The 26294-nt window shown below is 44.6% G+C and overlaps 1 protein-coding gene across 3 annotated transcripts in view; it reads right to left on the minus strand.

Annotated features, from left to right (window-relative positions):
* Positions 1 to 26294, minus strand: part of KCNK10 (potassium two pore domain channel subfamily K member 10) — a 138414-nt gene that overhangs the window by 14188 nt on the left and 97932 nt on the right. For all 3 annotated transcript variants that reach the window (XM_027120241.1, XM_027120240.1, XM_027120242.1), the window contains exon 4: positions 22530 to 22690. In XM_027120241.1, coding sequence (XP_026976042.1) covers positions 22530 to 22690 — 161 coding nt within the window. The remainder of the gene's footprint in view (positions 1 to 22529; positions 22691 to 26294) is intronic.

Below are 26294 nucleotides of genomic sequence, written 5' to 3' on the forward strand. Positions count from 1 at the left end.
GTCTTATTTCTCAGTTGGTACATACCTTGGGTGGGAAAGAGGGGATGCTGTTTATTTGGTTCTTTCAAAGACCCCAATCATCTCAACTCTGTTACCATGTTTGTTTTAAAAATTTTGGCGATAGCTCAGTAATTACTCCACTATAAAGGGGGGAAGGAAGTCAGACCACGTACTGTGGTGCAAGTTCTTTTCAAAGGAAGGTAAATTCTCTTCTTTAGATTGTGGCCCCTCACCAGGAAGGAACACATGTAACAAAAGGGGAAAAGAAAGAGTGAGATTACAGTGGGCCTCCTGCTAAGAATGCTCTCCTAAAAGAAGATAAGGAATTGGGAAAGACAAGTCCTGGCTGGAGCTGTCTAGGAGAGACAAGAACCTTGCCCAGGGTCTGGCGGGGGGAGCATGGGGAGGGGCTTTGGTGGGGGTGGAGTTGGGGAGCAATGATCATAATGCAGCCGCCTAACACACGAGGTAAGTAAAATGCTCACTTGCCCCACTGTGGCTTATCAAGGAGCTCTTCACTCTTTCTCGTCCTTCCTGGCATCTCTTAGCCATGTCACTGTTGACTGGAACCAGCATCTAAGAGCACCCAGGAAGTATGGGAGAGAAGAAAGCCTTCAAATGCCCTCACCTTGGGTATGAGTAGCCCAGAGAGAAGGCATCTGTGAGCTTCTGGTGGGCTTCCTGGAATGACTGTCTATATGTCCAAGAATCAAGATAAGTGACAAACAAGCATGTATTTTCTGTGGTCTTATTTATCTTGCCTGTTGGAAGATTTGAAGAAAGCCCCCAAGATCAGCCAGATTTAGGTCAGCAGCTAAAAAAGCACCTGGATATTATTGAGTCAATCTCTGTAAAAATTCCTGAGTTTTATTAGGGAAGTGGAGAGCAAACCCTTTCCCAATGGTTACACCCTTTCTTTCCTTCTTTTTAGACAGATATTTTTAATGAAAGCCCATAGGGATGCTCATCCACATAAAACTATAAAGAATAATAAGCATTAAGAACTCATATAGGGAAAAGATGTGTGAACTACAAGAGAAAAAAAAGGCAATGAGAAGCAAGAAAAATTAAGAAAGCCTTTGAGGGGCTTCCCTGGTGGCGCAGTGGTTAAGACTCCGCCTGCCAATGCAGGGGACACGGGTTCAAGCCCTGGTCTGGGAAGATCCCACATGTCGCGGAGCAACTAAGCCCATGCACCATAACTACTGAGCCTGTGCTCTAGAGCCCGCGTGCCACAACTACTGAAGCCCGCGCGCCTAGAGCCCATGCCCCGCAGCAAGAGCAGCCACCGCAATGAGACGCCCGCACACCACAACGAAGAGTAGCCCCCCCGCACCCGATCACCGCAACTAGGGAAAGCCTGCGCACCGCAATGAAGACCCAACACAGCCAAAAATAAATAAATTTATTTAAAAAAAATTTTTTTTTGGAGGTATTAGAAGGCTTTCAGCTGGGCTTGTACCTCTCTGTTTGAGAAACAAAGAAAACAGAAGAGAAAGAGATATGCTTGAACTTTTGAGTTAGACTGGAAACAGAGCAGTTTAAATAAGAATGGAACACAGCTTCATAGAAAGTCACCCAGAAATAAATCTTACACTGGGAAGCCCTGCACTGAGGGAACTTGACAGAGGCATCAAGAACAGAGAAATTTTCTCGAGCAGAATATTTCCCAAGCTGTGAGTGAAGCTGAATCCTATAACTTTTCTATTCTTTCATTCAATAAACATTTATCAGGCACGACTCTCCATCAGTTACAGGGCTAAATCCACGGGTGAGAAGAAACAGAATGGCCCCCAGCCTCACAGAGCTAGTCGGGGCAAGACAAACATTAAATAATCACACAAGCAAGTATATCAGCACAGCTTGAGAGAAACGCCATGAAGGGGAAAGAATTCACTGAATGAGAGAGTATAACAGGAAGAACTGATGACACTGTTTGCCTGTCCTGTTCTCCCATATATATGGCCCATATATATGTAATACCTCAAGATTCACCCATGGTAGTAAAGGGGGTTACTGCAAATGATTCCAGGCAGGAGACTGGTGCTGGAGAGAAACAAGCCTGCAAGGAGGCCAAGGAGGTGAAGGAACTCAGACTTAATGTACTTTTTTGGTTGGTTCCTGCTCCTGGCAGAATTTTCATGGATAGCCTCATGGCAGAGTCGTCCAAAGTGGGTATCTCAACATCCTGAGAGACTTGTCCTCTTTGTATCTTACTCAAGTTTTATACAAATCCCTCAAGGACATTCCAAGTTCCAAGTGTGTATGCCTTGTGAGCAAATAAATCCATAATTCATCTATGTTTATTCACCTATCATTCTTCCACGATTATTAAAGAGTAGCATTGTTCTTTAATTTGATTAGAATGCATTTCATTAGAATGTGGATTTGATTAGACATGACCAGACAGAAGCCTATTGGTATTACTAAATGAACACACACAATAAATGTCCCAGTTGTTAGTTAATTGGCATATTTTTTTTTCTTTTAAGAGAATTAAGTTATATACAAACCCTTTAATGGAGCTTAATGTAAATGACTAAAGTATACCTTCATCTTTCATGAAATGACTGGGCTGTGTAGCTATGCAAATGATAGCAGGCGTGGACATCACATGCTCTATAAGATAAAATAGTAAACAGTGGTCCACTCTTAGGTAGGAGTTGTGTCTCTGCAGGTAATAATTTCTTTAGAAAAGTATTCTCTTTAAACTAGAAGTATTCTCATCTAGTTTTAGATGACTTCAATCCTGCAAAGTGTTTAGCAGAGACGCATGCTTTATTTGAACCGTTCTCCACAGAAGACCAAAAGCGGAGACCCCGAAGACAATTTTGTAAAAAGACATCCAGGCTTCCTGATGTTCTCCTCATGTTGAAAAAAGACTAGAAAATGGACTTGGACCCACCCTGGTAACACACAGCCTGCAGTGTGCTGTTCATGACCATCGTGATGCTGTTGAAGGCCAACTAACCACCCTATTATCATGCGGTGATGGAATTAGATCACAGGTCATGACCGCCTTAGAGGACACCAGTCATTCCTTTTTGTCCACCCATCATCTGAACCCCCTTCTTTTGTTTGGTGAAAGACAGAGACCTCCTCCCAGCACAGAAGCTGAAGAATGCCAGCTACTCACTTTCCCAGCCTCCCTACTACAAGGACACAAGCATGCAACCCAGGCTCCCCCAACCAGAGAGACGTAAGTCAGACTTTGAACAAGGCACTACTGGGAAGATGTGGCAGAGTGGATCATGAAGTGTTCATCTGAAGGTTTTCTGTGTTTTCCTCCCTCTCTTTTCTCTCTCTGGCATCCCAAAGGCCATTCCTAAATGAGGGGTGATGATTCTCAGAGGCATCTTACAGAACCACTTCTTCATCTCCCAGAGACTAGATAAGACTTGGCTAGGGACGGAGACAGAGAGGGGGCAGAATGGCCACTCAGCCTGGAAAGGGAGGAGGGAGGAGGGGACTGAGTCTTCCTAGGGTCTTCCAAGCACAACCCCCAGTGTGCAGGACCAGAGGCAGAGAGGAAGGGATTCGTTGTAGAGCTCTCTCCTAGGGTGGGCGCCGCCAGCTTCACCATCTGTGCACAGCCCACCTCTCATGAGTCCTGGATCCTCCTAAGTCTCTTCAACAAAGACTGAGGGACTTGGACACTGAGTGGGGTAGAGATGCGGAGGGGAGAAACTTGGCCCTGATCAAGGTGGAATTGAGTAGGACCAGATGGGAGCTTCCAAGGTGCTGGGGGTGGGGGGAGTGGGAGGGGGCAGGCAGCAGTGAGCACACCAGTGGTGTTGCAGAAAGAAGCATGGACCATGTGGACTCCGTTCCGGGACTGGTAGCCCCAGTGGTGGTCAGTACAGCATCCAGGGCCCAGAATCAGTGGGGTCAGCAGGGCTGGCTGCTGTCTGTGCCAGGCAGACAGAGCAGTGACTTCTTTCAGGTCTAGCTCTATGGGTAGCTGTTCTTGGCTGGGTACCTTCCAAGTATAGGTCTCCATCCACCTCAGGGATGTGATAGTTACACAACAGCATTTAAATTTTTTTTCTTTTTTGCTTAACTTAGCCATAGTTGGTTTCTCTTGATTCAGCTAAACTGCCACTCCTAGAGGTGAGGGTAAAACTGGCTTCAGCCACTTGGAGGTGGGTCAGGGACATAGCCCCACAGAGTCCCCTGCCACCGCCAGACATCTGGACTCCAAGATCAGCCAGAGATCTGAACTCCAAGATAACCAGATGTGATCTAACTGCTTTGGGTAATATCTCTCTGACATTCCTAAATCTTCAGAAAAGTCTCTTTAAAAATTGCAGCTAGTTTCGGCTGTGGTATAGAAGAGGCTATATCCATTCCTGGGATGAAGCGTTATAGGGAGAGTGGAGGCCCAGCCTCCTTCCAGGCCAGCAGGGCAGGAGCAAGTACCAACCAAGGCAGAGGGGTCTGCCACCTGCAGGAGGGGGCCAGGAGCATTGCCAAGAGGGGTCCGTGGTTAGAGGCAAGACTGGTAATCTGGAGGAGTTGATGGGCGAGGACACAGGCTGTGGTCAGGACAGATGTGGGCACACATGAGTGATACCCCCTGCAAGTACTAGAAGAAAAGACAGCTGGGAGGGGCCTGCTGGGGGGCCAGTGGAGCAACAGGCATTAAGGCTACATATAGATGCAAAGAGAAAAGACTCAAAAGTACAATTATCAGCGTCTTAACGATGGATCTCTTTGGGCAACGGATTTTCATGTGATTTTTTTCTCCTTTGTACCCTTCTGTGTTTCCAAAGTCTCTACAACGACCATCTATTCCTTTTGTAACCTTTACAATGAAAGAAAAGGAGGAGAGGTGGAGAGAACGAGAGGGAGAGCGAGAAGAGGAGAAAAGGGAAAGACAGAAAGTGTCGACCGTGCTCACAAACACTGCAATATTTCCCCAGAGAAATAACACGAAGCCCTGGAAAACTGTGCAGTTTGTCTTTCTTTCTTTTGGGAAGGGGTTGACAGCCATGCCTTTGAGGGAAAACTAGAGAGAGAAGGAAAAGTAGCTACTCCCTGTGGTAAAGTAAGAGAGATGGGCCTTGTCTGAGGCTTCAGAATCCCAGGGACGGTTGCCAGAGGTGGCAGTGGAAGCTGTGAGGACGTGGCCTTGTTCCAATTCAGTAATTGCATCCTGCCTGCTGCCCACGCCACCTCCCCTCCCTCCAGAATGCGGCAACCCCCTTCCTGAGCAAAGCTGTGGAGGAGTCCCACTGTTGGCAAGCGTGTGCCATCCCATCTCATCTATAACTCCAGTTATTTTTGCATCTTACTCTCTAAAGGGACTGGATCCTTTACTGGTGCCCAAACACTGCACCAATCTATGCTTCTGTGTCTTCTTCAAGGTCGTTCCATCTGCTAGGATGTTCTTCCATTTTTTACGCTTGGAAAACTCCTGTTCATTCCTCAAAACACAATTCTGACATTACCTCCTGCAGGAAGCCTCTGCCTTGTCAGTTACCGTGTCCTCTTCCCTGCCGTCTTTATTCCTTGCAATTCACCCCGAACTGCTGTCTTCCTGCATGTGTGTCTCCCTACCTTTGCATCCCAGGTGCCCTGCACCGTGTGTTTTTCTACACTTGCTCCCTCTTTCTTGGCACCTGGGGAAAATATGAGAGCCACTGTTTAAGGTAAACTGTTCTATGAAGGAACTAAAACTATTCATCCAGCAAGAGATAAAGTGTCAGGAGTTCCTAATGTAAGTTGCTCATAAGAGTATATATGACAGGCCCAGGCAATGGACATACACACGCATGCACACAGGATGTTTCTGTTGAATTGAATTGAATATTGACAGCACAGGAACTGCCTCAAGGAGAGAGTCTTGACATTTGAACATGGCCATTTACAGGAAATTATACATGTATAGTCCTGAAAGTTACACAGGAGCTTCCTGGAAGTTTTTTTTATAACCCCGTTTGGTTTATAACACCTGAGGAGGTAAATGGTAAATCTGTGAGGGTGTTTGTGCTCTCCTGGCACATAGTAGGTGAGGACAAGAATGTTTAGACATCCTATAATACAAAAGTGAGTGTCACGAAGCAGAGGATTAGCCCAAAGTTACTGTGAGTTCTGAACAACCCACTGAGAAAAATGTATGTGTATGTATAATTACCTGAGCTGAGAATGTAACTCCCTTTTAGGTATACACACACACACACACACACACACACACACACACACACACACACACAATTTTTTGCACAGTTTCAATATAGGCTGAATTTTATAAGACTGTGACTCCAACATAAATTGCAAGAAGGCTGAATTTTGACGAGTTGGAACCTTGCCAAGAGCTGTTCTCCATCTTGGAAAACCCCATCACTGGCAGGAAAGTCCCTTGTGGCAGCTTAGTCACTGACACCACACACCTGGACCAGCCTCTGCATCCTACATGTAGATGCGAGGGTCTCACTACTTCAGTACTTCTCCTGGGGATTCATGACCAAGCACCTATTACAAAAACATGATTATTTTATTATAAATTACCTTCCTTTTATTCCTCCTTCATCTTGTAGCTAGAAAATGGTGTGTAGGTAAGTTGTTCTACCTATGAAATTTGTTTCTATGTAGTAAAGGGGCAGTAATAGTTGCTCTAAAAGGGGGTGTTGGGTATTACAGGGATGAGAACCACTAAGAAAGTTAACTGTACATTGTATCTGAGGTTGACCTGAGAAGTCTGTAAGATCACACTTACAGGTGTCTCTCGATGAGATAAAAGTCCATGTGCAAAAAGCATTATCAGGGGACAGCTCCCCTACTGGACTGCCCTCTCATCAAAATAATTGCATCTCAAAGGTCAAAGCCATTTGGTGTTTTTTCCATTGACGTTTATTTGCATGCGATACTACTTTTGATTTCAAGGGCATTTTCTATATCAAAATGTATGATTGTAGTCATGCTCACTCACTCCTTCCCCAGGTGTGGGTGCTGGGTCCTGCGCTGGAAACTGTGCTGAACGGGCAGACAAACCTGTCCTCATAGGGCTGATGGGGGTGACAAGGATCAAACATGAAACTCAGATTCGAGGAGATGAACATTACCTAGGCATGTGAGGTGCTATGGGAGTGCAAGGTGCTGACCTTATTTAGGACTCAGAAAACCCTCCCTGAAGAGCTGACGTTTATGCTGAGAGCAGTTGGAAGATGGGACAGTGTTTGAAGCACCATAAATATCACAGCGAAAAGCTGGAGATGAAAGAGGGTGGCACTCGGTGCAAACACACAGACCCTTGGAATTTCCCCTGTGAAAGCAGAGATTTCTCCCCAAACATGATCATCAAGGATCTTACTCTAAGAAAGAATGTTAACTGTGAAAAGCTTTAAAATTTTTTTTTAATAATTTTGTTGAAGCATAGTTGACCTACAACACTTATATCAGTTTCAGGCGCACAATATAGTGATTCAATATTTCTGTATGTTACGAAATGATCACCACAGTAAGTCTAGTTACCACCTGTCACCGTACAAAGTTATTCCAATATTATTGACTCTGTTCCCCATGCTGTACATTTCATCTCCGTGACTCATTTATTTTGTAACGAAAATTTTGTACCTCTGAATCTCCCACACCTATTTCACTCATTTTTTAAAAATTCGACCCATATGAATTTTTCACAAAGTCTGGTTGGTGAATTCATTTTTTTGTTGTTGTTTCCCTAATAATGGGAGAGAATCTGAATTCAAGACATTTCTAAAAATATTATTAAAACTAAAGGCATGTGATCATTTCTTTAAAAAACTAGAAAAGAGACAGAAAGCAACATGCCCATTTTTCAGGCAGGAAGCAGTCTCATCCACCTTCCAACTACCCCTAGTAGAGGCTCCCAAAAGCAGATGTCACATGTTTATCCGGCCATCTGGGCAGGTCTTCTTCCCCCTCTTCCCTGGAGAAAAGGTTGACAAGCCTCCAAAGGGGAGGTAGAAGAGAAAGACACCTACCAGAAATACAAAGGGCTAAGGACAACTGAGACTTTTTTCAAGAGCAGCAGAGACAAGCAAACGGCGACGTCAGGAAAAGGATGAAAGCCAAAAAGAAAGTGGTAATAACACTGCCAGAGCACCATATGGCACTTAGATGGGACGCATTTCATTTGAAATGTTGATATTTGCTTTCTTGTTAGTTTTGGTGCCAACTCTGTTACCGTCCTTGATAAAATTCATTTTGAAAAAACTCACACGGAAGCTTCTGTGTCCTATCCTTAAAATCATACCTAAATTCCTTTGCTTTTTTTTTTTTTTTAACTGCATGCTCTAGAATCCTGTTTCTAATTGTTCAAACTAAAGTGCAAAGCATTGATCAAATCAGGAGGGACTGTCCTGGTGACTGATGCGAGATGCCCGTCACATTCATTTGTGCCTATTCAGCAGGGAGACGGAAGCTGGGGGAGGGGGGAGTGTGGATGGGGAGACAGCCAAATATTAGTAATAATAATCTGACATGAGCCCTTCAACCATTCCCCAGGCTCAGGTAGAAATACTGTTGATGTTTTCTACAGTAAAATTCATTTCTGCCAAGGAATGGAAAAAAACTAACCCAAGGGACATTGTTCAGTCTAAGTGGAACCATGGTGGCAAGAACGCAGTATCTAAACACCAGCACGGCAAAACCCGTCTTCCAGGTGGGGGGGTCCCTCGTTGATATTTCAGGAGCCATTTATCTTTGGGGAAGAAAGCCTTGGAAGTCTTTGATGCTTTATGAAAAATATGTACAGGTCTGTGTGTTCAAGACCTAGCAAGAGCACATGCAAGCTGAGAGGCAAGCAACATGTAGCTAAAATAAATTCTTTTTCATTCTTCGATTTTCCTTTTACCAGCATCTATCTATGTGGTGGAATATCATGGACATGTCTGCGTAAGCAGTTGCAGTCAGTGAAATGCAGTCAAGGATGAAATGCACAACCTCCCCGCTTGCTCAGATGGAAAACAGAGCTTCTGGATTCTTCCTTTGCTGAATCATGGCCAGTGCATCTTTTCCTCCCAAGGCAATGACTGACGATTGGAGCTCTATCCCAGGCCCACGCCCTCCTGCCCATGGGATTCCCTCTGTCTGTTACTGCCCTTTTGCCTCCATTTCTCCAGCCCCACCCACCTCCACATCCATTCCAGGAAGGGTAGCACTGAAACCTGCATCAGTAAGCATCTCTTCTTCAGTCGGGTTTGTTGGAGGGGGATGCAGAGCCTACACTCCCTGGGTGTGTGAAAAGGAATCTGGTTCATTTCTCTTTCCTCTCCAACAAATTCACCATCAATACTTATTTACTGAATGCCTCTAAAGCACTTAGCACTGAGCAGGTACCAGAGGGGTACAGAAGAAGAAAGGCAGAGTATCCCTTAGCTTCAGAGCCCTTCTGTGTTACTTAAAGAGAACAATCCATTAGCTACACAAAACAGGTCCATCATTGAAAAAGTGTGTGACGTCAAATACATAAGCTAGAATTCACAAGACCCTCCCCTGGGCTCGTAAGCTAACAATGCGCTTATCATAACAATGAATAACATTTATTGAGCGCTAACTGGATGCCAGGCATTGCTCTCATGCATCAACTAAGTGCTCAAAGAGGTAGCTACTATTTTTATCCCCATTTTTCTAGTAAGGAAACTGAGGCACAGCCCGGGGTCACGTGGCTGGTGATCAGGGCTTACGCACTGAGGCCATGTGACTTCTGAGGCCGCCTGCCCCAGCCCTGGTCTCACTATGGACACTGGTCTTCATACATGTCTGTTTTCTCCTTGGAAGAAGGGGCTGTCTTTGTTTATGGCCACGCCCCCACCCTGTTGAGAACACAAAAGGCGTTATTTGATAACTACTTATGAAGTCGACCTGGGAAGAGGTATAAAGGAGCAACCGGAATGGGGAGCTGGGGAGTGAATCATTATGAGGTGAAGAAAGGATTTCAGAGCATCAGCAAGGCCAGGTGGAAACCAGGCATCAACGGCAAGTGAGGCCCAGGTTGGCCTGGTGGTGAGCCACCCTCCCTCCTAGCAGCACTGGTGCATGGCCAGAGCTAAGGAAGCAGAGTAGGAATAAGCACAGGGACACAGCTGGAGGTGAGAGCGGAGGAGAGGAGAGAGTTTAAGAGGGAGGCAGGGCCCAAAGCACAGCGTCTCCACTTTGCCCCCCATGGAACAGAATGACAGCCTTGGAGCAGCCCAGATTTCAGAGGACAATCAGGTAACAGGTTACCAAATGTTGTCTTTGTGGCCTATAAAAGCTGAAGAAAAAAAAGAAAAGAAAAGAACAAGTGCCGGTGAAGATGTGGAGAAACTGGAACATTTGGGCATTGCTGGTGGGAATGTAAAATAGTGCAGTTTCTCAAAAAATAAAACACAGAATTCCCACATGATCCAGCAATCCCATTTCTGGGTATATACCCAAAGGAATTAATGCAGGGACTTGAACAGATACTTGTACATCCATGTTCATGCAGCATTACGCACAATTGCCAAAAGGTGACGCAACCCAAGTGTCCATCAAAAGACAGATGAATAGATAAACAAAATGTGGTCTATATATATACAGTGGAACCCATCAGCCTTGAAAAGGAAGGAAACGCTGACACATGCCACAACATGCATGAATCCTTAAAGACATTACGTTAAGTGAAAGAGACCAGTCAGGAAAGGAGACGTACTGTATGAGTCCATTTATATGAGTATATTGAGCAGCCAAATTCATAGGGACAGAAAGTAGGATAGAGGTTGCCATGGGCTGGGAGGTTGGAGGGAATGAGGGGTTACTGTTTAATGGGCAGAGGGTTTCGGTTCGGGAAGGTGAAAAAGTTGTAGAGGTGGATGGTGGTGATGGCGGCACAGCAGTGTGAATGTGCTTAATGCCACTGAGCTGTGCGCTTAAAAATGGTTAACATGGTAAATGTTATGTTATGTGTATTTTACCACAATAGAACAAAATAGACCTAAAGAAAAAGCTGAAGCAGGCTCTAAAGTATCCAGCAAATTCCTGGGGACACCTTAAATGAAGAGACCCCCACTGAAACAGTGACTATGGCCAGGACCAAAATGTTCAGTCCCTGGAAACAGTGCTGATTTGAAAAGCCAGGGTTGCCCTGTACTTTTGTACTCAACTTTTCTGAGTACGGGAATCCCTTTTGAACATTAAAAAAAAAATCCTCAATCCCCACACAATAATAGGACGTTTGGTACCCATTGATTGTGCAAACCCATAAAGAAAAAATAAGCTACTATGAATCCAGGAATCATATTATTAAATGAACTTAAGTGAATTATTGATGACTACCCCTCTACGTACATTTGGGAAAGGGTAGTAAGTATATAAAGGAGACGTTATTTATTCTATCTACCAGGAATGCTTGATGCACAAAATGATGCTCTAATCCTTTAAAATCGCAGCTCAGGCCCCTGGGGACCCACCACCCACAGGGTGAGAACCACAGCTCTATCCTAACAAGAGACTAAAACTCAGCAGTAAACTTCCAAGATATAGTGCAAAACCATTAAGTCAAAAATGCTATGAGGCACAAATGCAGCTCTCCTCAGAAAATAAAAAACAAAGCATTTTCTCCCCCAAAATACAAAGTGTAATTCCTCTAACAGGAATGCACGTTTCCTAGGCTCGATCAGTTTGGGCAGCCCTTCCTTACTCAAAGCCATCAGTCTGCTCTGCAGTGTGACCATACCATGCCTACCATGCTGTCACCCCCAAGGGAGCGGCTTCTTTGGGGTCAAAGTTCAGAACACCAGCACACCTCTCAGTAATGATGTAAACACTTCCCCTTTCCTAAAACAAAAAGTTCTAAAGCAACTTGGAATTTATCAATGACCACTGACATACCAGTCATAGACCACATACCCTGCTCCAAGATGGGCAGACTCAACGGTTAAACAATGGCATCTCTCAATTTTTAGGAACCTAATTTGTCGGAAGGCACACTAGAGTGTTTTTTACTCGTTTGGCTCACAGAGGTAGCATGAGGCTAAGTGTAAAAGAAAAAAAGTTTTTTTAATATTGATAAATGTAATATAAAAAAGGTAGAGAGTGCTATAAAAGGGTAAAGGATTATTATTCTATTGTATGAGTGTCCTCCAAAGGACCCAAACTATCCTGTAAAAACTGGTGATGAAATGTGAACATGGGAAATCATCCGCCTATTAAGCTGGTTTTATGATACTAATAAAAATGTGAGTACTAATAAAATTCTTGGATTAAATTCATAACTCAGAAGTACCTGGAAGTTTTAAAAACAGCTTACCATACATACTAAGGCATCACTGGACTTTCAGTAGTTCCAAAAGGCAAAGATATAAAATGTTTTCATCAGTAAATCCCCTGGGATTCTAGGAAGTGACCAACTCTTCCATGGGCAAGACCTGGCAGGTAAGGAATACCCATATAACCGTTCCAGAGACCTTCCTCGTTTGGACGGTAGTTTAGGAAGAGCTTCTTCCACCACTTTCCCTGAGGTTAGGACTGAGTGAAATCCCCAGTGGGAATTAAAATCTTGCTGTTGATGCCCTCAGACTCCAGGTTCTCAAAACTGTTGAGGCAATCTGATGAATCCAGAAAAAGAAGAATGCTTTTGGAAGACAAGACCAGCTGCCTCGGCTCACCAAGAAGCTTGACTTAGAGCTGTGTGTTCCTCTTATTGTCGACACCGAGTGGGCTGTACACAGTGGAGAAATGAACAGAAGAGTGGAGAACACAGTCTGCCTGGCCACCCGCCTCGCAGAGGTGGGCCCAAACCAGTCAGCCATCGAGACAGTACAAGCCCACTTTCACATTATAAGCCCACCCTCACGTTAATCACACAGCAGACACGAGCAAGCGGGCATTTACTGAAGTCCTAGGTTAATCTCCAGGAGAAGAGAACACCAAGAAAAGATGTTTGCCAATGAGGAGCCAGATGAAGGAGCTAGAGCAGGTGCAGAGAGAAGAATCCGAGGCAATGGTCCAATTCAAAGTATCCACAGATGAGATAAAGCTGGAAAACTAAAACGCTTTGGGAGCAGATAAAATGCTACGAGGCACAAATAGGTTTTCCTGCTGGAAACCTAGGAAGAATTATTTTTACTTTATGTTATATAAATAATTATAAATTATCCCAAGTCCAGGCTCACTCACGCCACCAGGGAAGCCCCAGGCAGTATTTTAAGTAGTTATATTTTAGGCAGATTTGATAGCCTTGCTGTTTATAGGAAACAGTGAAGATGCATTTTAAAGGCCATTAAAACCTCCCATGGTGGGCTTCCCTGGTGGCGCAGTGGTTAAGAATCTGCCTGCCGATGCAGGGGACACGGGTTCAAGCCCTGGTCCGGGAAGATCCCACATGCCGCGGAGCAACTAAGCCCGTGCGCCACAACTACTGAGCCTTGCTCCAGAGCCCGCGAGCCACAACTACTGAAACCCACGCGCCACAACTACTGGAGCCTACAGCCCGTGCTCTGCAACAAGAGAAGCCACCACAGTGAGAAGCCCAGGCACCATGACAAACAGTAGCCCCCGCTCACTGCCAACTAGAGAAAGCCCACGAGCAGCAACGAAGACCCAAGGCAGCCAAAAATAAATAAATAAATAAAATTTATAAAAAAACAAACAAACAAAAACCTCCCATGGTGATCCCAGATGGCAACAGGAAACACCAAAAGGACACTGGCCAGTTATCAAAGATAGACAAGAACGAGGAAGAATCATATATTAGATTAGTCCCCAGTGGGCCAGCTAGAGAGAGTGCTGAGATGGTATGCCTGCTGAAGAGTAGCAGAACCAACTATCTTTGTGTATATCATCAGAATCAAGTCCCCAGGCATGTTCCCTTATTGGTGAGAAATGATCTTATTCCCAGAGTATAAAATTTCTAAAGCCCTCTTCAAGGACCCGTCTGAGAGAAGAGAATTCCGAGTGGGAACGGCACTGGCATTGAAGAACTGGACAGGACCATGGATGAAGACCCCAGAGCTTGTGTGGAAGATTCAGCCAGGGGACCAGGGTCCGCCCCTTGGGACCTGTGGGGCAATTGATCCCTTAAATCCCAGCAGAGTCATGGTTCTTACCTGGATGATTTTGCCCTCAAGGGGATATTTAGTCATGTCTGGAGATATTTTTGGCTGTCGTACCAGAAGCACTGATGACACTGGCATCTAGTGAATAGAGGCCAGGGAAGCTGCTAAACTTCCTACAATGCACAGGACAGGTCCCATGACAATTATCCAGCCCAAAATGTCCATAGAGCTGAGGCTAAGCAAGCCTGCATCAGAGGAAGGGAGAAACGAAGGACCATCATGGACAAACTGTGTCACGGCTGTGATTAAGAGATGCTGTGTAGACTGTTTTGTGGATGTCACTTATATAGTTTGTCCCAAGTGCACATCTGGGACAATGTTTTTGGTTTTTTTTTTTTGTGGTACGCGGGCCTCTCACTGTTGTGGCCTCTCCCGTTGTGGAGCACAGGCTCCAGACGCGCAGGCTCAGCAGCCATGGCTCATGGGCCCAGCCGCTCTGCGGCATGTGGGATCTTCCGGGACCGGGGCACGAACCCGTGTCCCCTGCATCAGCAGGTGGACTCTCAACCACTGCGCCACCAGGGAAGCCCCTGGGACAATATTAAATTAATTCAGCTGTTCTGAACCTGGTTGAGAAAGCTTTAAAAATATTTGCCTTCTGTGCATTTAAAAACAGCTACCTTGCACCCTCTTCTAGCCCATTAGGGGAAGTAAGAAAGCAGTGTGCACACTAAAAACCAGCGTCTTCTCTCTGATCAAAATAAACTCACAATATTCATATAACATTAGTCCCACTGGGTTATTTCTCAGTCATGTTTAATATGGTACGCACTAGTGGGGGCATGTCATAGAGGCAGAAAGACACACGTACACACACATAAACACATGCAGACCCTTGGGCGCTCTCAGCCCACCATCTGGCCCTCCCCAGCCCCCCGCTATTTAGGCAAGATGCTGGTGTGCATAACTAGTACCCCAACGAACTTTTACACTAATACTAGGAATTGGAAATTGTAGTTGAACCCACAGAGCCGAGAATAATACCCAGTTTCAAAATCCAGTTTCAAAAACAAGGGCTTTTATCTTCTTGACATAATAATAATTTTGTTATCCCCGTTGCTGCTGGGGACTAGTTCAAAGACACGCTGTAAGAAACAAGTCTCCTGCCAAGGGTGTTCTTCAAAATCTTTCTTTGACTCAGGCCAGGCACATGGCAGAGGACTCCAGGAGTCCTAGGCTTTCTCCACCAGCCCCTTCCTGCAATCCAAAGTGATCAATTAGCCTAATGGAACATCATTACCAGACTGAGATTGTCATCACCCTGTTGTAAGCATTTGGTGGGTTCTAAAGTCCCCAGGTTATCACAGCACCGATAAGCCTAGGGTAACACGTTATTATTTGTCAGCTACACCCAGGCTCCTTTCATTCCAAAGGCAAATACACATTTCTGCTGTATCCTTGGGAGCGAGGCCAAAGAAGAAAAAAAGTGTCCCTTGGTTTTAGAGATAATATCAGAAAGCCTGCTGATCAGCCAGATAAAAAAAAGGCAGCTGCTTCCTACCAGAGGCCAAAGTCCAGCTCAGAGCAAGAAAATGGGATCCAGTCCAAAATCTGACCAGGTTTCCTACAGTATCCTATCAAGTGACAGTCAGCCCAGCCCAGCAAAAGAGCCAGCCCATAGCAGGGGAAGAAGAGGCTGCCCACTTCCAAAATCTGCTTTGGGGGCTTCCCTGGTGGCACAGTGGTTAAGAATCCACCTGCCAACACAGGGATATGGGTTCAAGCCCTGGTCCAGGAAGATCCCACATGCCGTGGAGCAACTAAGCGTGTGCGTCACAACTACTGAGCCTGCATTCTAGAGCCCGCGAGCCACAACTACTGAACCCGTGTTTCACAACTACTGAAGCCCGTGTGCCTAGAGCCCATGCTCTGCAACAAGAGAAGCCACTGCAGTGAGAAGCCTGCGCACCACAACGAAGAGTAGCCCCTGCTCGCCGCAGCTAGAGAAAGCCCGCGCGCAGCAAGGAAGACCCAATGCAGCCAAAAATAAATAAATAAAACAAATTAATTAAAAGAAAATCTGCTTTGGAACCCAAGTAATCCCTGCTCAATCCCAAGTAATTATCCTTCCTTGCTAACTGCCCAGATTTCCTGCTGGAAACCTAGGAAGAATTATTTTTACTTTATGTTATATAAATAATTATAAATTATCCCAAGTCCAGGCTCACTCACTCAACTCACTGTGTGGTTTTAGGCAAGTCACAACAAATCAGGGGCTCCACTTTTGTTGGATGCTATATGAGTTTCACTGGAGATGTGGTCCCCAAAGAGTGATCCACGGGCCACCTGTATCTAAATTCTAGGGACGCTTGTCACCCTAGAGCGGAGCCAACAGGTAGTCCCAGGGAATCTGCACATGACGTTACTAGTACTCACCTATTTTCTCATCCCCGGCCCCCTTCCTGGAGATCAAACAATGCATTCCAGGCCCTCTTTGCAGTTGGATAGAGCAGTGTGACTTGTTCAGGCCAGTGGGTTGTGACTGGAGGCCAAAGCTCTGAAGAGCCATGCCATGCCTGACTCTCTTCCCCTAAAAAACCCTAAAGTCTGGAGAATTGCCCAGGCAGCAGCAGACCTGGGGGACGGGGGTGAGTAAGCTGGTGGTTTGTTAGGTATCGTATAAGTTAGCCTCTCGTCAGTCAAGGATCCCAAAGGCCACCGAATTTATCGATACGTAAGGGGGAGAGAAGGCGGCATCGCTGTGAGTGGTCCGTGTGGCTAGCAGTTCAATGACACCTGTGGCAGATGCTGTCATTTGCTTACCCCAACTTCTCCTTTGCTCCCAGAATTCCAACTTTGTTCATCACAGCCAGAGATGAAACATGACTCCTCTGTGCCTTGGGGTTCTGAAACTTTAGCAGGCATCAGAATCACCTGGAAAGCTTGGCAGACACAGATTGCTGGGCCCCAACTTCTCTAAGAATTTCCATGTCTAACAAGTTCCCAGAGGATGCTACTAATGCTGCTGGTGCAGGGACCACACGCTGAGAACCAATGGTCTAAGTCAATCCACCCCATTCTCCTTTGTCAGTGACTCACCTTCCTAAGCTCCCTTGCAGGTAGGAATGGTCATGCGACCCACTTCCGGCCAATGAGACAGAAGAGGAAGTCTGCAGGGAAAATTTGGGGCAAGACTTTTCTCCCATAAAAGGAGCCCTTTTTGTCTTACCTTGAATGTGGTTGAGTAATCAGAGAAAGTCAAATACTATATGATATCACTTATATGTGGAATCTAAAAACTACAACAAACTAGTGAATATAACAAAAAAGAAGCAGACTCACAGATATAGAGAACAAATTAGTGGTTACCAGTGGGAAGAGGGAGGGGGGAGGGGTGGGGGATTAAGAGGTACAAACTATCATGTATAAAATATATAAGCTACAAGGACATAATTGTACAATACAGGGAATATAGCCAATATTTTATTTTAACTATAAATGGAGTATAACCTTTAAAAATTGTGAATCACTGTATTGTACACTATATTGTAACCTACAGTATTGTATATCAACTATACCTCAATATAAATAAATAATTTTTTTAAATGTGGTTGAGTGAAAACATGCTATTTGGTCCTGAGGCAGCCGTCTTGCAAACAAGGTGGTCACAAGCCTGGGGACGCAAAGCTAACGTGGCAAGGACAGCAGAGCAGAAGGAGAACAAACCTGGGTGGACGCGTGGGATGTCGTGATTGAGAACAAGAAATACGTATTTGGTCTTGGTCTTTCCTGGCACAGGGCTCCTAAAACCCTTGGAATTTCCTGTGATGAGAGCCATAGAGGTTCTTTTGTTATGTTAATGAGGTGGCTTTGGGATCACCTAAAGATGGGGGTTGGTTACCAGGGAAACCAACCAGGAATAGAGGGCTGGAACTTTCAGTCCCCCCCCCACCCCACCTCCAACCCCCAATTTCCCAGGAGAGGAGAGGAGCTGGAAGTTGACTTGATCACCAATGGCCAACGATTGAATCAATCACGCCTGTGTGATGAAACCGCCATAAAAACTCAAAAAGGAGGAGATTCAGGGAGTGTCCAGGTTGGTGAACCATAACACTCCACATGCCACCCCGCCAGGCCCCAAATGCCCTGGGGACAGAAGCTCCATGGTTTTTGGACCTCTCCCTGTGTATCTCTTCATCTCACTTTTGATTCATATCTTTAAATATCCTTTGTGATAAACCAGTAATCTAGTGAATAAGCTGGTTTCCTGAGTTCTGTAAGCCACGCTAACAAATTACTTGAACCCAACGAAGGAAGATGCTGTGGGAACCTCTGATTTTTAGCCATTCATCAGAAGCACGGGTAACAAGCTGAACTTGCAATTGGCATCTAAAGGGCAGGGCAGGCTTGTAGGACTGAGCCCTTAACCTGTGGGGTCTGATGCTAATTCCGGACAGATAGTGTCAGAATTGAGTTGAACTGTAGGACGCCCAGCTGGTGCCAGAGAATTACCTGGTGGTGTGCGGAAAAATCCACACATTGGAATTGGCACCAGAATCCTTAACTTGTCACTGGGAAACTGATGCACCAAACCGGAAACAATCTTCCTCTAGCCTTCCTGCTATGCGAGATAAGGAAGTGTCAAATTCTTCATCCACTGTAAATCGACGTTGCGGGCAATGTCCATTTTCACGTTCCATGTAGAAGGACTCCAGCTAGAGTAACACTCCATATCTCTACCCCCGCTGCTCAGCCAGACAGCGGCTCAGCCAGTGGACTCAGCAGAAGGGACTGAGCTCCCTTGGCTCAGCCTCTTTCATCTCTTGTTTGAAACCATCTGCTGCAGAGAGCTGCACTGTTTTGCTCTCTATGATGTAGTAAGGTCAGTGGAGCAGACCATGCCCTCACTGAGGAGGCCTGTGCTACCAACGACCAAGATGGAGTGGGAAGCAGATTTTCTAAAATGACCAGAGAAGACGCCCCACCCTAATCCCCAGAACCTGTGATATGATGAGCGATTACTCCCATGACTCTGTTATGTCATAGGGCACAGTTCACGTAAAGATAGGGAGATTGTCCACGTGGGTCTGATCTAATCACATGAGCCCTTAAAAGCATAGTGCTTTCTCCAGATGACGGGAGAGCGCAGAGGGGAAGTCATAGAGATAGAAGAAGGGTTCCATGCTGGTTCTGAAGATGGAGGCCAAGGAATGCAGGCAACCTCAAAGGTAAGAATGGCTCCCACCTGACAACCAGAAAGGAAACAGGACTCTCAGTCCTACAACCACAGGGAACCATTCTTTGCCAAGACCTGAATGAGTGTGGAAGCAGATTCTTCCCCAGATCCAGAGCCCAGCCAAGCCTGCCCAGACGTCTCACCTACACAACTATGACATAATAAACGAGTGTTGCTTTAAGCATCTACATTTGTACTAATTTGTTACACAGCAATAGAAAACTAATACTGCAGGGAAATTCTTCTAATTCAGGGTGAAAATGGTTAGTAAGTCCTTTTGGCATCAAAGCTAAAGCTACATTCTCTGATGAGCTTATCAGCAATAAAGCTGACCTTTTAATCTCCATCTGACTCCTGTGTCTATTTCTCAATTAGTTCTGAACTCCAGAGGGGAAAAAAGAGTTTTCATTTATTCACCCCATAAAACCCCAACAGTCGGGTATTCAGGAATGCTTTTGGCATTTCTATATAATACAATAAGTCTCCACAATTCTTTAAAATGAGGCTCAGACCTGGAATGGCATAGAAGAAACCAAATCATATCACCTCAGAATATAGGCACCTAGATTTTATATTCTATCTTTACTCCACTAAAAATCCTCTCCTTCCTAGAGCTGAGAGAAAACACACCAGATGAATGGAAAGCCTTAATCAGTGAGCAGGTAAATAAATAAATAAACCTTCCTCGTGGGAACTAAAACTTCACAACCCCAAGCTTTGTTGGTTTGTACAATTTTCAGTTCTCAAATAATCACCTAAGGGTAACGGGCCTTTTAGATGTAGTTTAAATGAAAAGCAAAAAGCTTTGAGATTTTCCACCAAAACTGCATGCAGCAAGCAAACCGCTGCAGAATCAGTTGTTTGTAGTTTCCAGAAGTGCACCCGTTTTCCTCCTGGAACTCAGACACCCCTTCCACAGCCCCCTCCAAATGTTGTGCAAACGCATACATCGTGTGCGGCCAACTCGGTAATATACCGCCGCTCCTTCCTAAAAGACTCCCAGTCTTTGATGGCACCGCAAGGACCTGAGTGGGCCATCAGCATAGAAATGAAACATGAGGGGCTTCCCTGGTGGTCCAGTGGTAAAGAATCCGCCTTGCAATGCAGGGGACACCCGTTCGATCCCTGGTCGGGGAACTAAGATCCCACATGCCACAGGGCAACTAAGCCCATGCGCCACAACTAGAGAGCCCTCGTGCCGCAAACTACAGAGCGCAGGTGCTCTTGGAACCCACAGCACAACTAGAGAGAAGCCCGCACGCCACAAGGAAGAGCCCGCACACTGCAACGGAAGATCCCGCGTGCCTCAGCGAAGATCCCGCGTGCCTCAACTAAGACCTGACACAGCCAAAAATAAATAAAATAAATAAATAAATAATAAATCTTAAAAAAAAAAAAATGAAACGAGATTTTGAAGGCTCTGTCCCAGAGTCCTGTGAATGATCCATTTGAGAGGCATCTTTAAGGGGAAGAACAGTTCTCTGTACTTGCAGTCCAAAATTCGTATGGGAACTAAGTCCCCAGTTTCGGTAGCAGATGTCATTAAATGATTGCAACCTCTTCCCTCATTTAGAATACAGTGACCAAATTTTATTTTTGCTAAAGGGGGATTTCAAAAGCCTGTAGTCCGATCCTTTCTTTCTACAAATAAACTCAGATCTAGAGAAGCTATATAAAAATAGAAATTCCAGATCAGTCATTTCTCCATTTGACTCCTGTTCTTTGGAGTGTTTAATCCGCCAGATTCATTTTTCTCTAAATCAGAAGCCAAGAGGCCACGGCTAAAAGGGTACCGCTGAGAAGTTCAAAACTGCTCTTGAAGACAAGGTTGCCACATCTGGTTTAGGGAGATGAGCATCTGAGAAGCACAGAAGCTGAGCACTGATGGTTTCCATGGTGACCAAGGGGCCCAGGTGCATGTTCTAATGAGGCCAGCCAGCATTTTGGGGCAAAGACTGTAGAACATTCCAGGAAAACCCCCATGTCACCGAGCGACTCATGAAATTTGAATGGGTGGCTAGCCTGCCAACAAGTGCTTCTTTCAGGAGACAGACACACAGCAACACTGAACTCTGTGTCTGGCCCTGTACCAAGCTCTTTTCCATACATTATTTCATTTAATCATCACCCAGACCTTAAATTCAAATTCCATCCCATTTTGCTGATGAATAAACTGAGGCAGCTTACCCAAGATCACTGAGCTTATAGAAGATGGCTCTAAGCCAGCTCTAGTGCCTTATTCCTCCACTCAACTCTACCAGAATTTCTGAAACTGGTAGCTCTCGAGGGGAGAGCTACCTTGCATTCTTCTAAAGAGAAGTTTATGTCATGATTTCTTGTCTCAGAGGGGAAAACAAGCGCAGCCTTAGAACTTACCACTGATCTATCTTTGCCCATCATTGCCAGATTCTGAAAAAGATCTCAAATTATCATTTTCAAATATGAAGTCATCATAAGAAATAATTCCCTGAAGAAGGTTCGAAAGACTTGAGAATTATGTCAAAACTGAGAAAGAGAGCAGAAATGACCTAACACCTAAGTAAAACTAATGTTCTGTTAAACTATGTGAACAGGTGTGAGCTAAAGGGCTTTGGAAACCCCAGTCCAATCACCTCTACTCCACATGCCTGTCACTGATGCCAGGAATGCCATCTGTAGAAAATAAATTCTTTGAGTTGAGATTTTTGTCCCTTGTTTAAAGGTGAGTATTCTCAAGAGGAAAAACCTAATTAAGGCAATAGCAACCATCAACACCTTAGTATGAATTAGTATGTTAGTGTACTACTGCTGATGGAGAGCTCAGCAGTGGGGGGGGGGGGGCCATGAAGAGACAGACACATAGCACAAAGCAATGTCTAGAAAATGCAGGCTTCTGGAAGAGTTCTTAGAAGCCAGGATCAGCCTGAAGATGCTGTGCTTGGAAATAAAGTGAAGGAGCTCCAATAACAAAATGGATGGATTTATAATTCTCTACTTTATTGCCAACACACTAAGGAACCCATCTTCCACCTTTCATAAGAAATTGCGTATGCCTCACCTCTTCAGAAAATCTGTATTGGCAAATCTATACTTAACCCTCTTGTGTTGTGATTCCAGGAAGACCGACAAGAGACAAGAGTTTAGGCACAGTACCTGTGACTACCATGGGCCAAAAATAAAAATACGACCATAACATTGAACTATTCCATTAAAAGTGATAATGATACAAGAACACCCTGGTAATTCCTTCTGGATCCTGTCAGGCTAAAGCCAACTGGATCACAGAGGTTAGGGTTTAAATAGATGGCAGTACTCACTCGAAAGACCTTCTCCACTCTTGCAATGCTCTTCCCAAAAATGGTTCCAAGTTGGTCTCCAATTCCAGCCAATAAGAAACCAAAAAGTGGAATTCCAAAGATGGCATATAAAATGCAAAAGATTTTGCCTCCTTCAGTGCTTGGAGCAATATTCCCATACCCTGGTGAGAAATATTAAAAAGAGAGAGGGAGAATGGTGAGGCGCCAGAGAAATTACAGCATTGAATGAAAGAATCCGGACTTCTTAAAGGGTTTCTCCATTCCCCCCCACCCCTCCACTTCATGAGTTTTAGGAGCAGAACTTCATTTCCAAGGCCCTATAAAATTCAGAACATTGTTCCATTGCTTCTCTTCCTTCTCTCCCTGTAAATACTTTCAAAAGGACCCAGGTTTCCAGGATCTTATTGTGTTTCATTAGATGACATTTTAGGAAATCTATGGTCACCCAGAATTGCATTTCTGACGGGAAATGGTACAACCCATTTCAGAAACATCACATATCTAGGATGTATCTGGTTTAGGGACGCTGAACACCTGAGAAGGGTTCAGCATTGCCTTTTTTAGATTTAAAAACAGCTTCTCCCTTACAGCCTCATCCCATGGCCATCCCCTCCACCTGACAGGCTGTGGGTGTCTCCAGCATTTGCCTTCTTAGGGTGATGGGTGCTCCACATTAAGGAGGATGTGTGGTCTAGTACAAATTCAGAAAGGACCCATGGATCGTACAGCCCTACCCTGGGAAAAGAGTAAAGAGTGGAGGAGGGAAGACTTTGTGCTCTTACTCACGCTGACAGTGATGGTTAGCTCTGTCCGGATCTCTTTTTCTCTTTCCTGGGAACTCCGTATCAACTGAGCCCTGCCTCTCCTCCCACCAACTTCCTTTTTTTTTTTTTTTTTAACATCTTTATTGGAGTATAATTGCTTTACAATGGTGTGTTAGTTTCTGCTTTATAACAAAGTGAATCAGTTATACATATACATATATCCCCATATATCCTCCCTCTTGTGTCTCCCTCCCACCCTCCCTATCCCACCCCTCTAGGTGGTCACAAAGCACTGAGCTGATCTCCCTGTGCTATGCGGCTGCTTCCCACTAGCTATCTGTTTTACGTTTGGTAGTGTATATATGTCCATGCCACTCTCTCACTTTGTCCCAGCTTACCCTTCCCCCTCCCTATATCCTCAAGTCCATTCTGTAGTAGGTCTGCGTCTTTATTCCCATCTTGCCCCTAGGTTCTTCATGACTTTTTTTTTTTTTTTAGATTCCATACATATGTGTTAGCATATGGTATTTGTTTTTCTCTTTCTGACTTACTTCACTCTGTATGACAGACTCTAGGTCCATCCACCTCACTACAAATAACTCAATTTCATTTCTTTTTATGGCTGAGTAATATTCCATTGTATATAGGTGCCACATCTTCTTTATCCATTCATCTGTCTATGGACACTTAGGTTGCTTCCATATCCTGGCTATTGTAAATAGAGCTGCAATGAACATTGTGGTACATGACTCTTTTCGAATTATGGTTTTCTCAGGGTATATGCCCAGTAGTGCGATTGCTGGGTCGTATGGTATTTCTCTTTTTAGTTTTTTAAGGAACCTCCATACTGTTCTCCATAGTGGCTGTATCAATTTACATTCCCACCAACAGTGCAAGAGGGTTCCCTTTTCTCCACACCCTCTCCAGCATTTATTGTTTGTAGATTTTTTGACGGCCATCATGACCAGGGTGGATGATATCCCACCCACTTCTTGCCCCAAGGATTATCAGGTGCTAAATAAATGTTTGTTGGTGGAATGGATGTTTAAATACAAAAGAATCCTTTTATAGCCAGGTCTATTCATATGTTATGTCAAATAGTGCTTTGAAAACACCAACACCTGCGTTCTCAGGAGTTCTGCAATTACGTAAGTAACTCATGTCTAGTGAGTACTCGGCTTACTCTGTATGACGGGACTGAAGAAAGTGGTGCTGGAAGAAAAAGGCTTATAGCATTAGCACAAATTACACAGAGATGAGACTCTAAATTACTTGTTACTCACTTTCATGCCAATGAATCTTGCAACATTATGCTAACTAGTGTCTAGATAGTCACCTAACTATTCTCCCATATAGGGCAACTCCTGTGGAGCCTACTTCTAAACCCATGCAAGAAGTGAGTTATTGGGCTCATGGCTTACTGGCATGTGGGGGATGCAACAGAGTAAAGATAATGTTGATGGTTGGTCCATCATTCATCCTCTTACAGGCCTGGAGAACTCACTGTTGCTTTCTGCCTTTAGGTGATGAGTCACCTGGTTATTTTCCCTTTCAATTTTCCAGTCACAATCATTCAAACGTCTTATCACAAATCATCTAAATTATAGCTTCTATTTCTTAAATGACTGTTCAGGCAAGCCTTCCTAATCTTGCATTTCTTTTACTCACCATGATTTTTGATTTAATTGTGCAAAAAAACACACAAAAAACCAAAGGCTCTCAGAACTTTTTTCAAGTGTTTTCAGGAACTTGGACAAAATCATTTTGTAAGCATCTCCCTCTAGAATAATCCAATTTACATTAAGATAGCCCTATTAAAAAAGGAATAAATGTGCCTATATAGCTCCACTTTATGCAGAGTTATGGTGACTCTTGGAAATATTCTGGTAATTTGTGGAAACATTTATCACTCTCGCTTGACTGTTTCATAATTGCCTGATTACTGTCAAGGAATATAGGTTTTCCTTTAGTCTGAATATCTCAGAAAGAAGCACATTGCAGACACAGGCAGACAAACTGAGGCTTTACACCTGCTTAACAGGCCTCTTATTAGCCCTAACAGGGGCTGCACCCCTTCCTCCAGCTTTTAGAGAGGATCTGTCCCACCACTTGGGTAAGGACTGTGCTCAGGGGACATTCCAGTGTCATCTTAGGAGCATGAGAGAAAAGTGGGAAGATGAGGCTCAAATCCGATACCACCTCCTTCTACCTGGTTGGCCTTAGGCTCGCTTCACCTCCCCAATCCTAGTATTAGAGGGGTTCAAGGACAATGTGGGGAAAATCAGTGAACTGTAAAGTGCTATACCAATGCCAAGGGTTAGTAGTAGTCTTACAATCAGCTCCTTACTTGTTCAGTGTTTCGCAGACTAGACACTAAAATAAAATTAGAGCAAAGTTCTTGGGCACTAGTGAAGTAATATTCAAATTGTAACGGGGAAGAGCCAATCTAACTACATGTTGGATCTGTTTCTTTTACTTTAACCTTTGCTTCCTGTTGCTTTTGTTCACTAAAAGGATAGTGTCTGTACACAATGGCCTGCCTCAGGGAACCCTGCCCCTCTGCCTGAAAGTTAAACCCAAGTGCCTTTGTTCAGGGAAACATCCAGACCCTGTCCACCTATGGATGGCTGCAAGAAAGAAGAAATTAAAACATCCCCACCCTAAGGCTGGCCATTTCAGGGAACATTTGCAAGGCTATACTGGCATCCAAAGCCCGATAAGATGGTTTATTGGAGACACTAGTCTGCCATCTTCTCGGTCTGCCTTTCTGAACAAAGTCAAAGTCATTATTCCTTGCCTCAACACCTCATCTCTGATTTATTGGCCTGTCGTGCGGCAAGTGGAGCAAGCTTGGACTTGGTAACAAAATCAGTCTTTAAATATATTTCAGGCCATCACCTCACATTGGACATAAAATAATTGCTGTTCTTGAGTAATGCTGTATTGTGTGTGTGTGTGTGTGTGTGTGTGTGTGTGTGTGTGTGTGTGTGTGTGTGTGTGT

Source organism: Aethalodelphis obliquidens, unplaced genomic scaffold (genome assembly GCF_003676395.1).
Source record: "Aethalodelphis obliquidens isolate GAN/ISIS:26980383/991018 unplaced genomic scaffold, ASM367639v1 scaffold21, whole genome shotgun sequence".
Classification (NCBI taxonomy): Eukaryota; Metazoa; Chordata; class Mammalia; order Artiodactyla; family Delphinidae; genus Aethalodelphis; species Aethalodelphis obliquidens.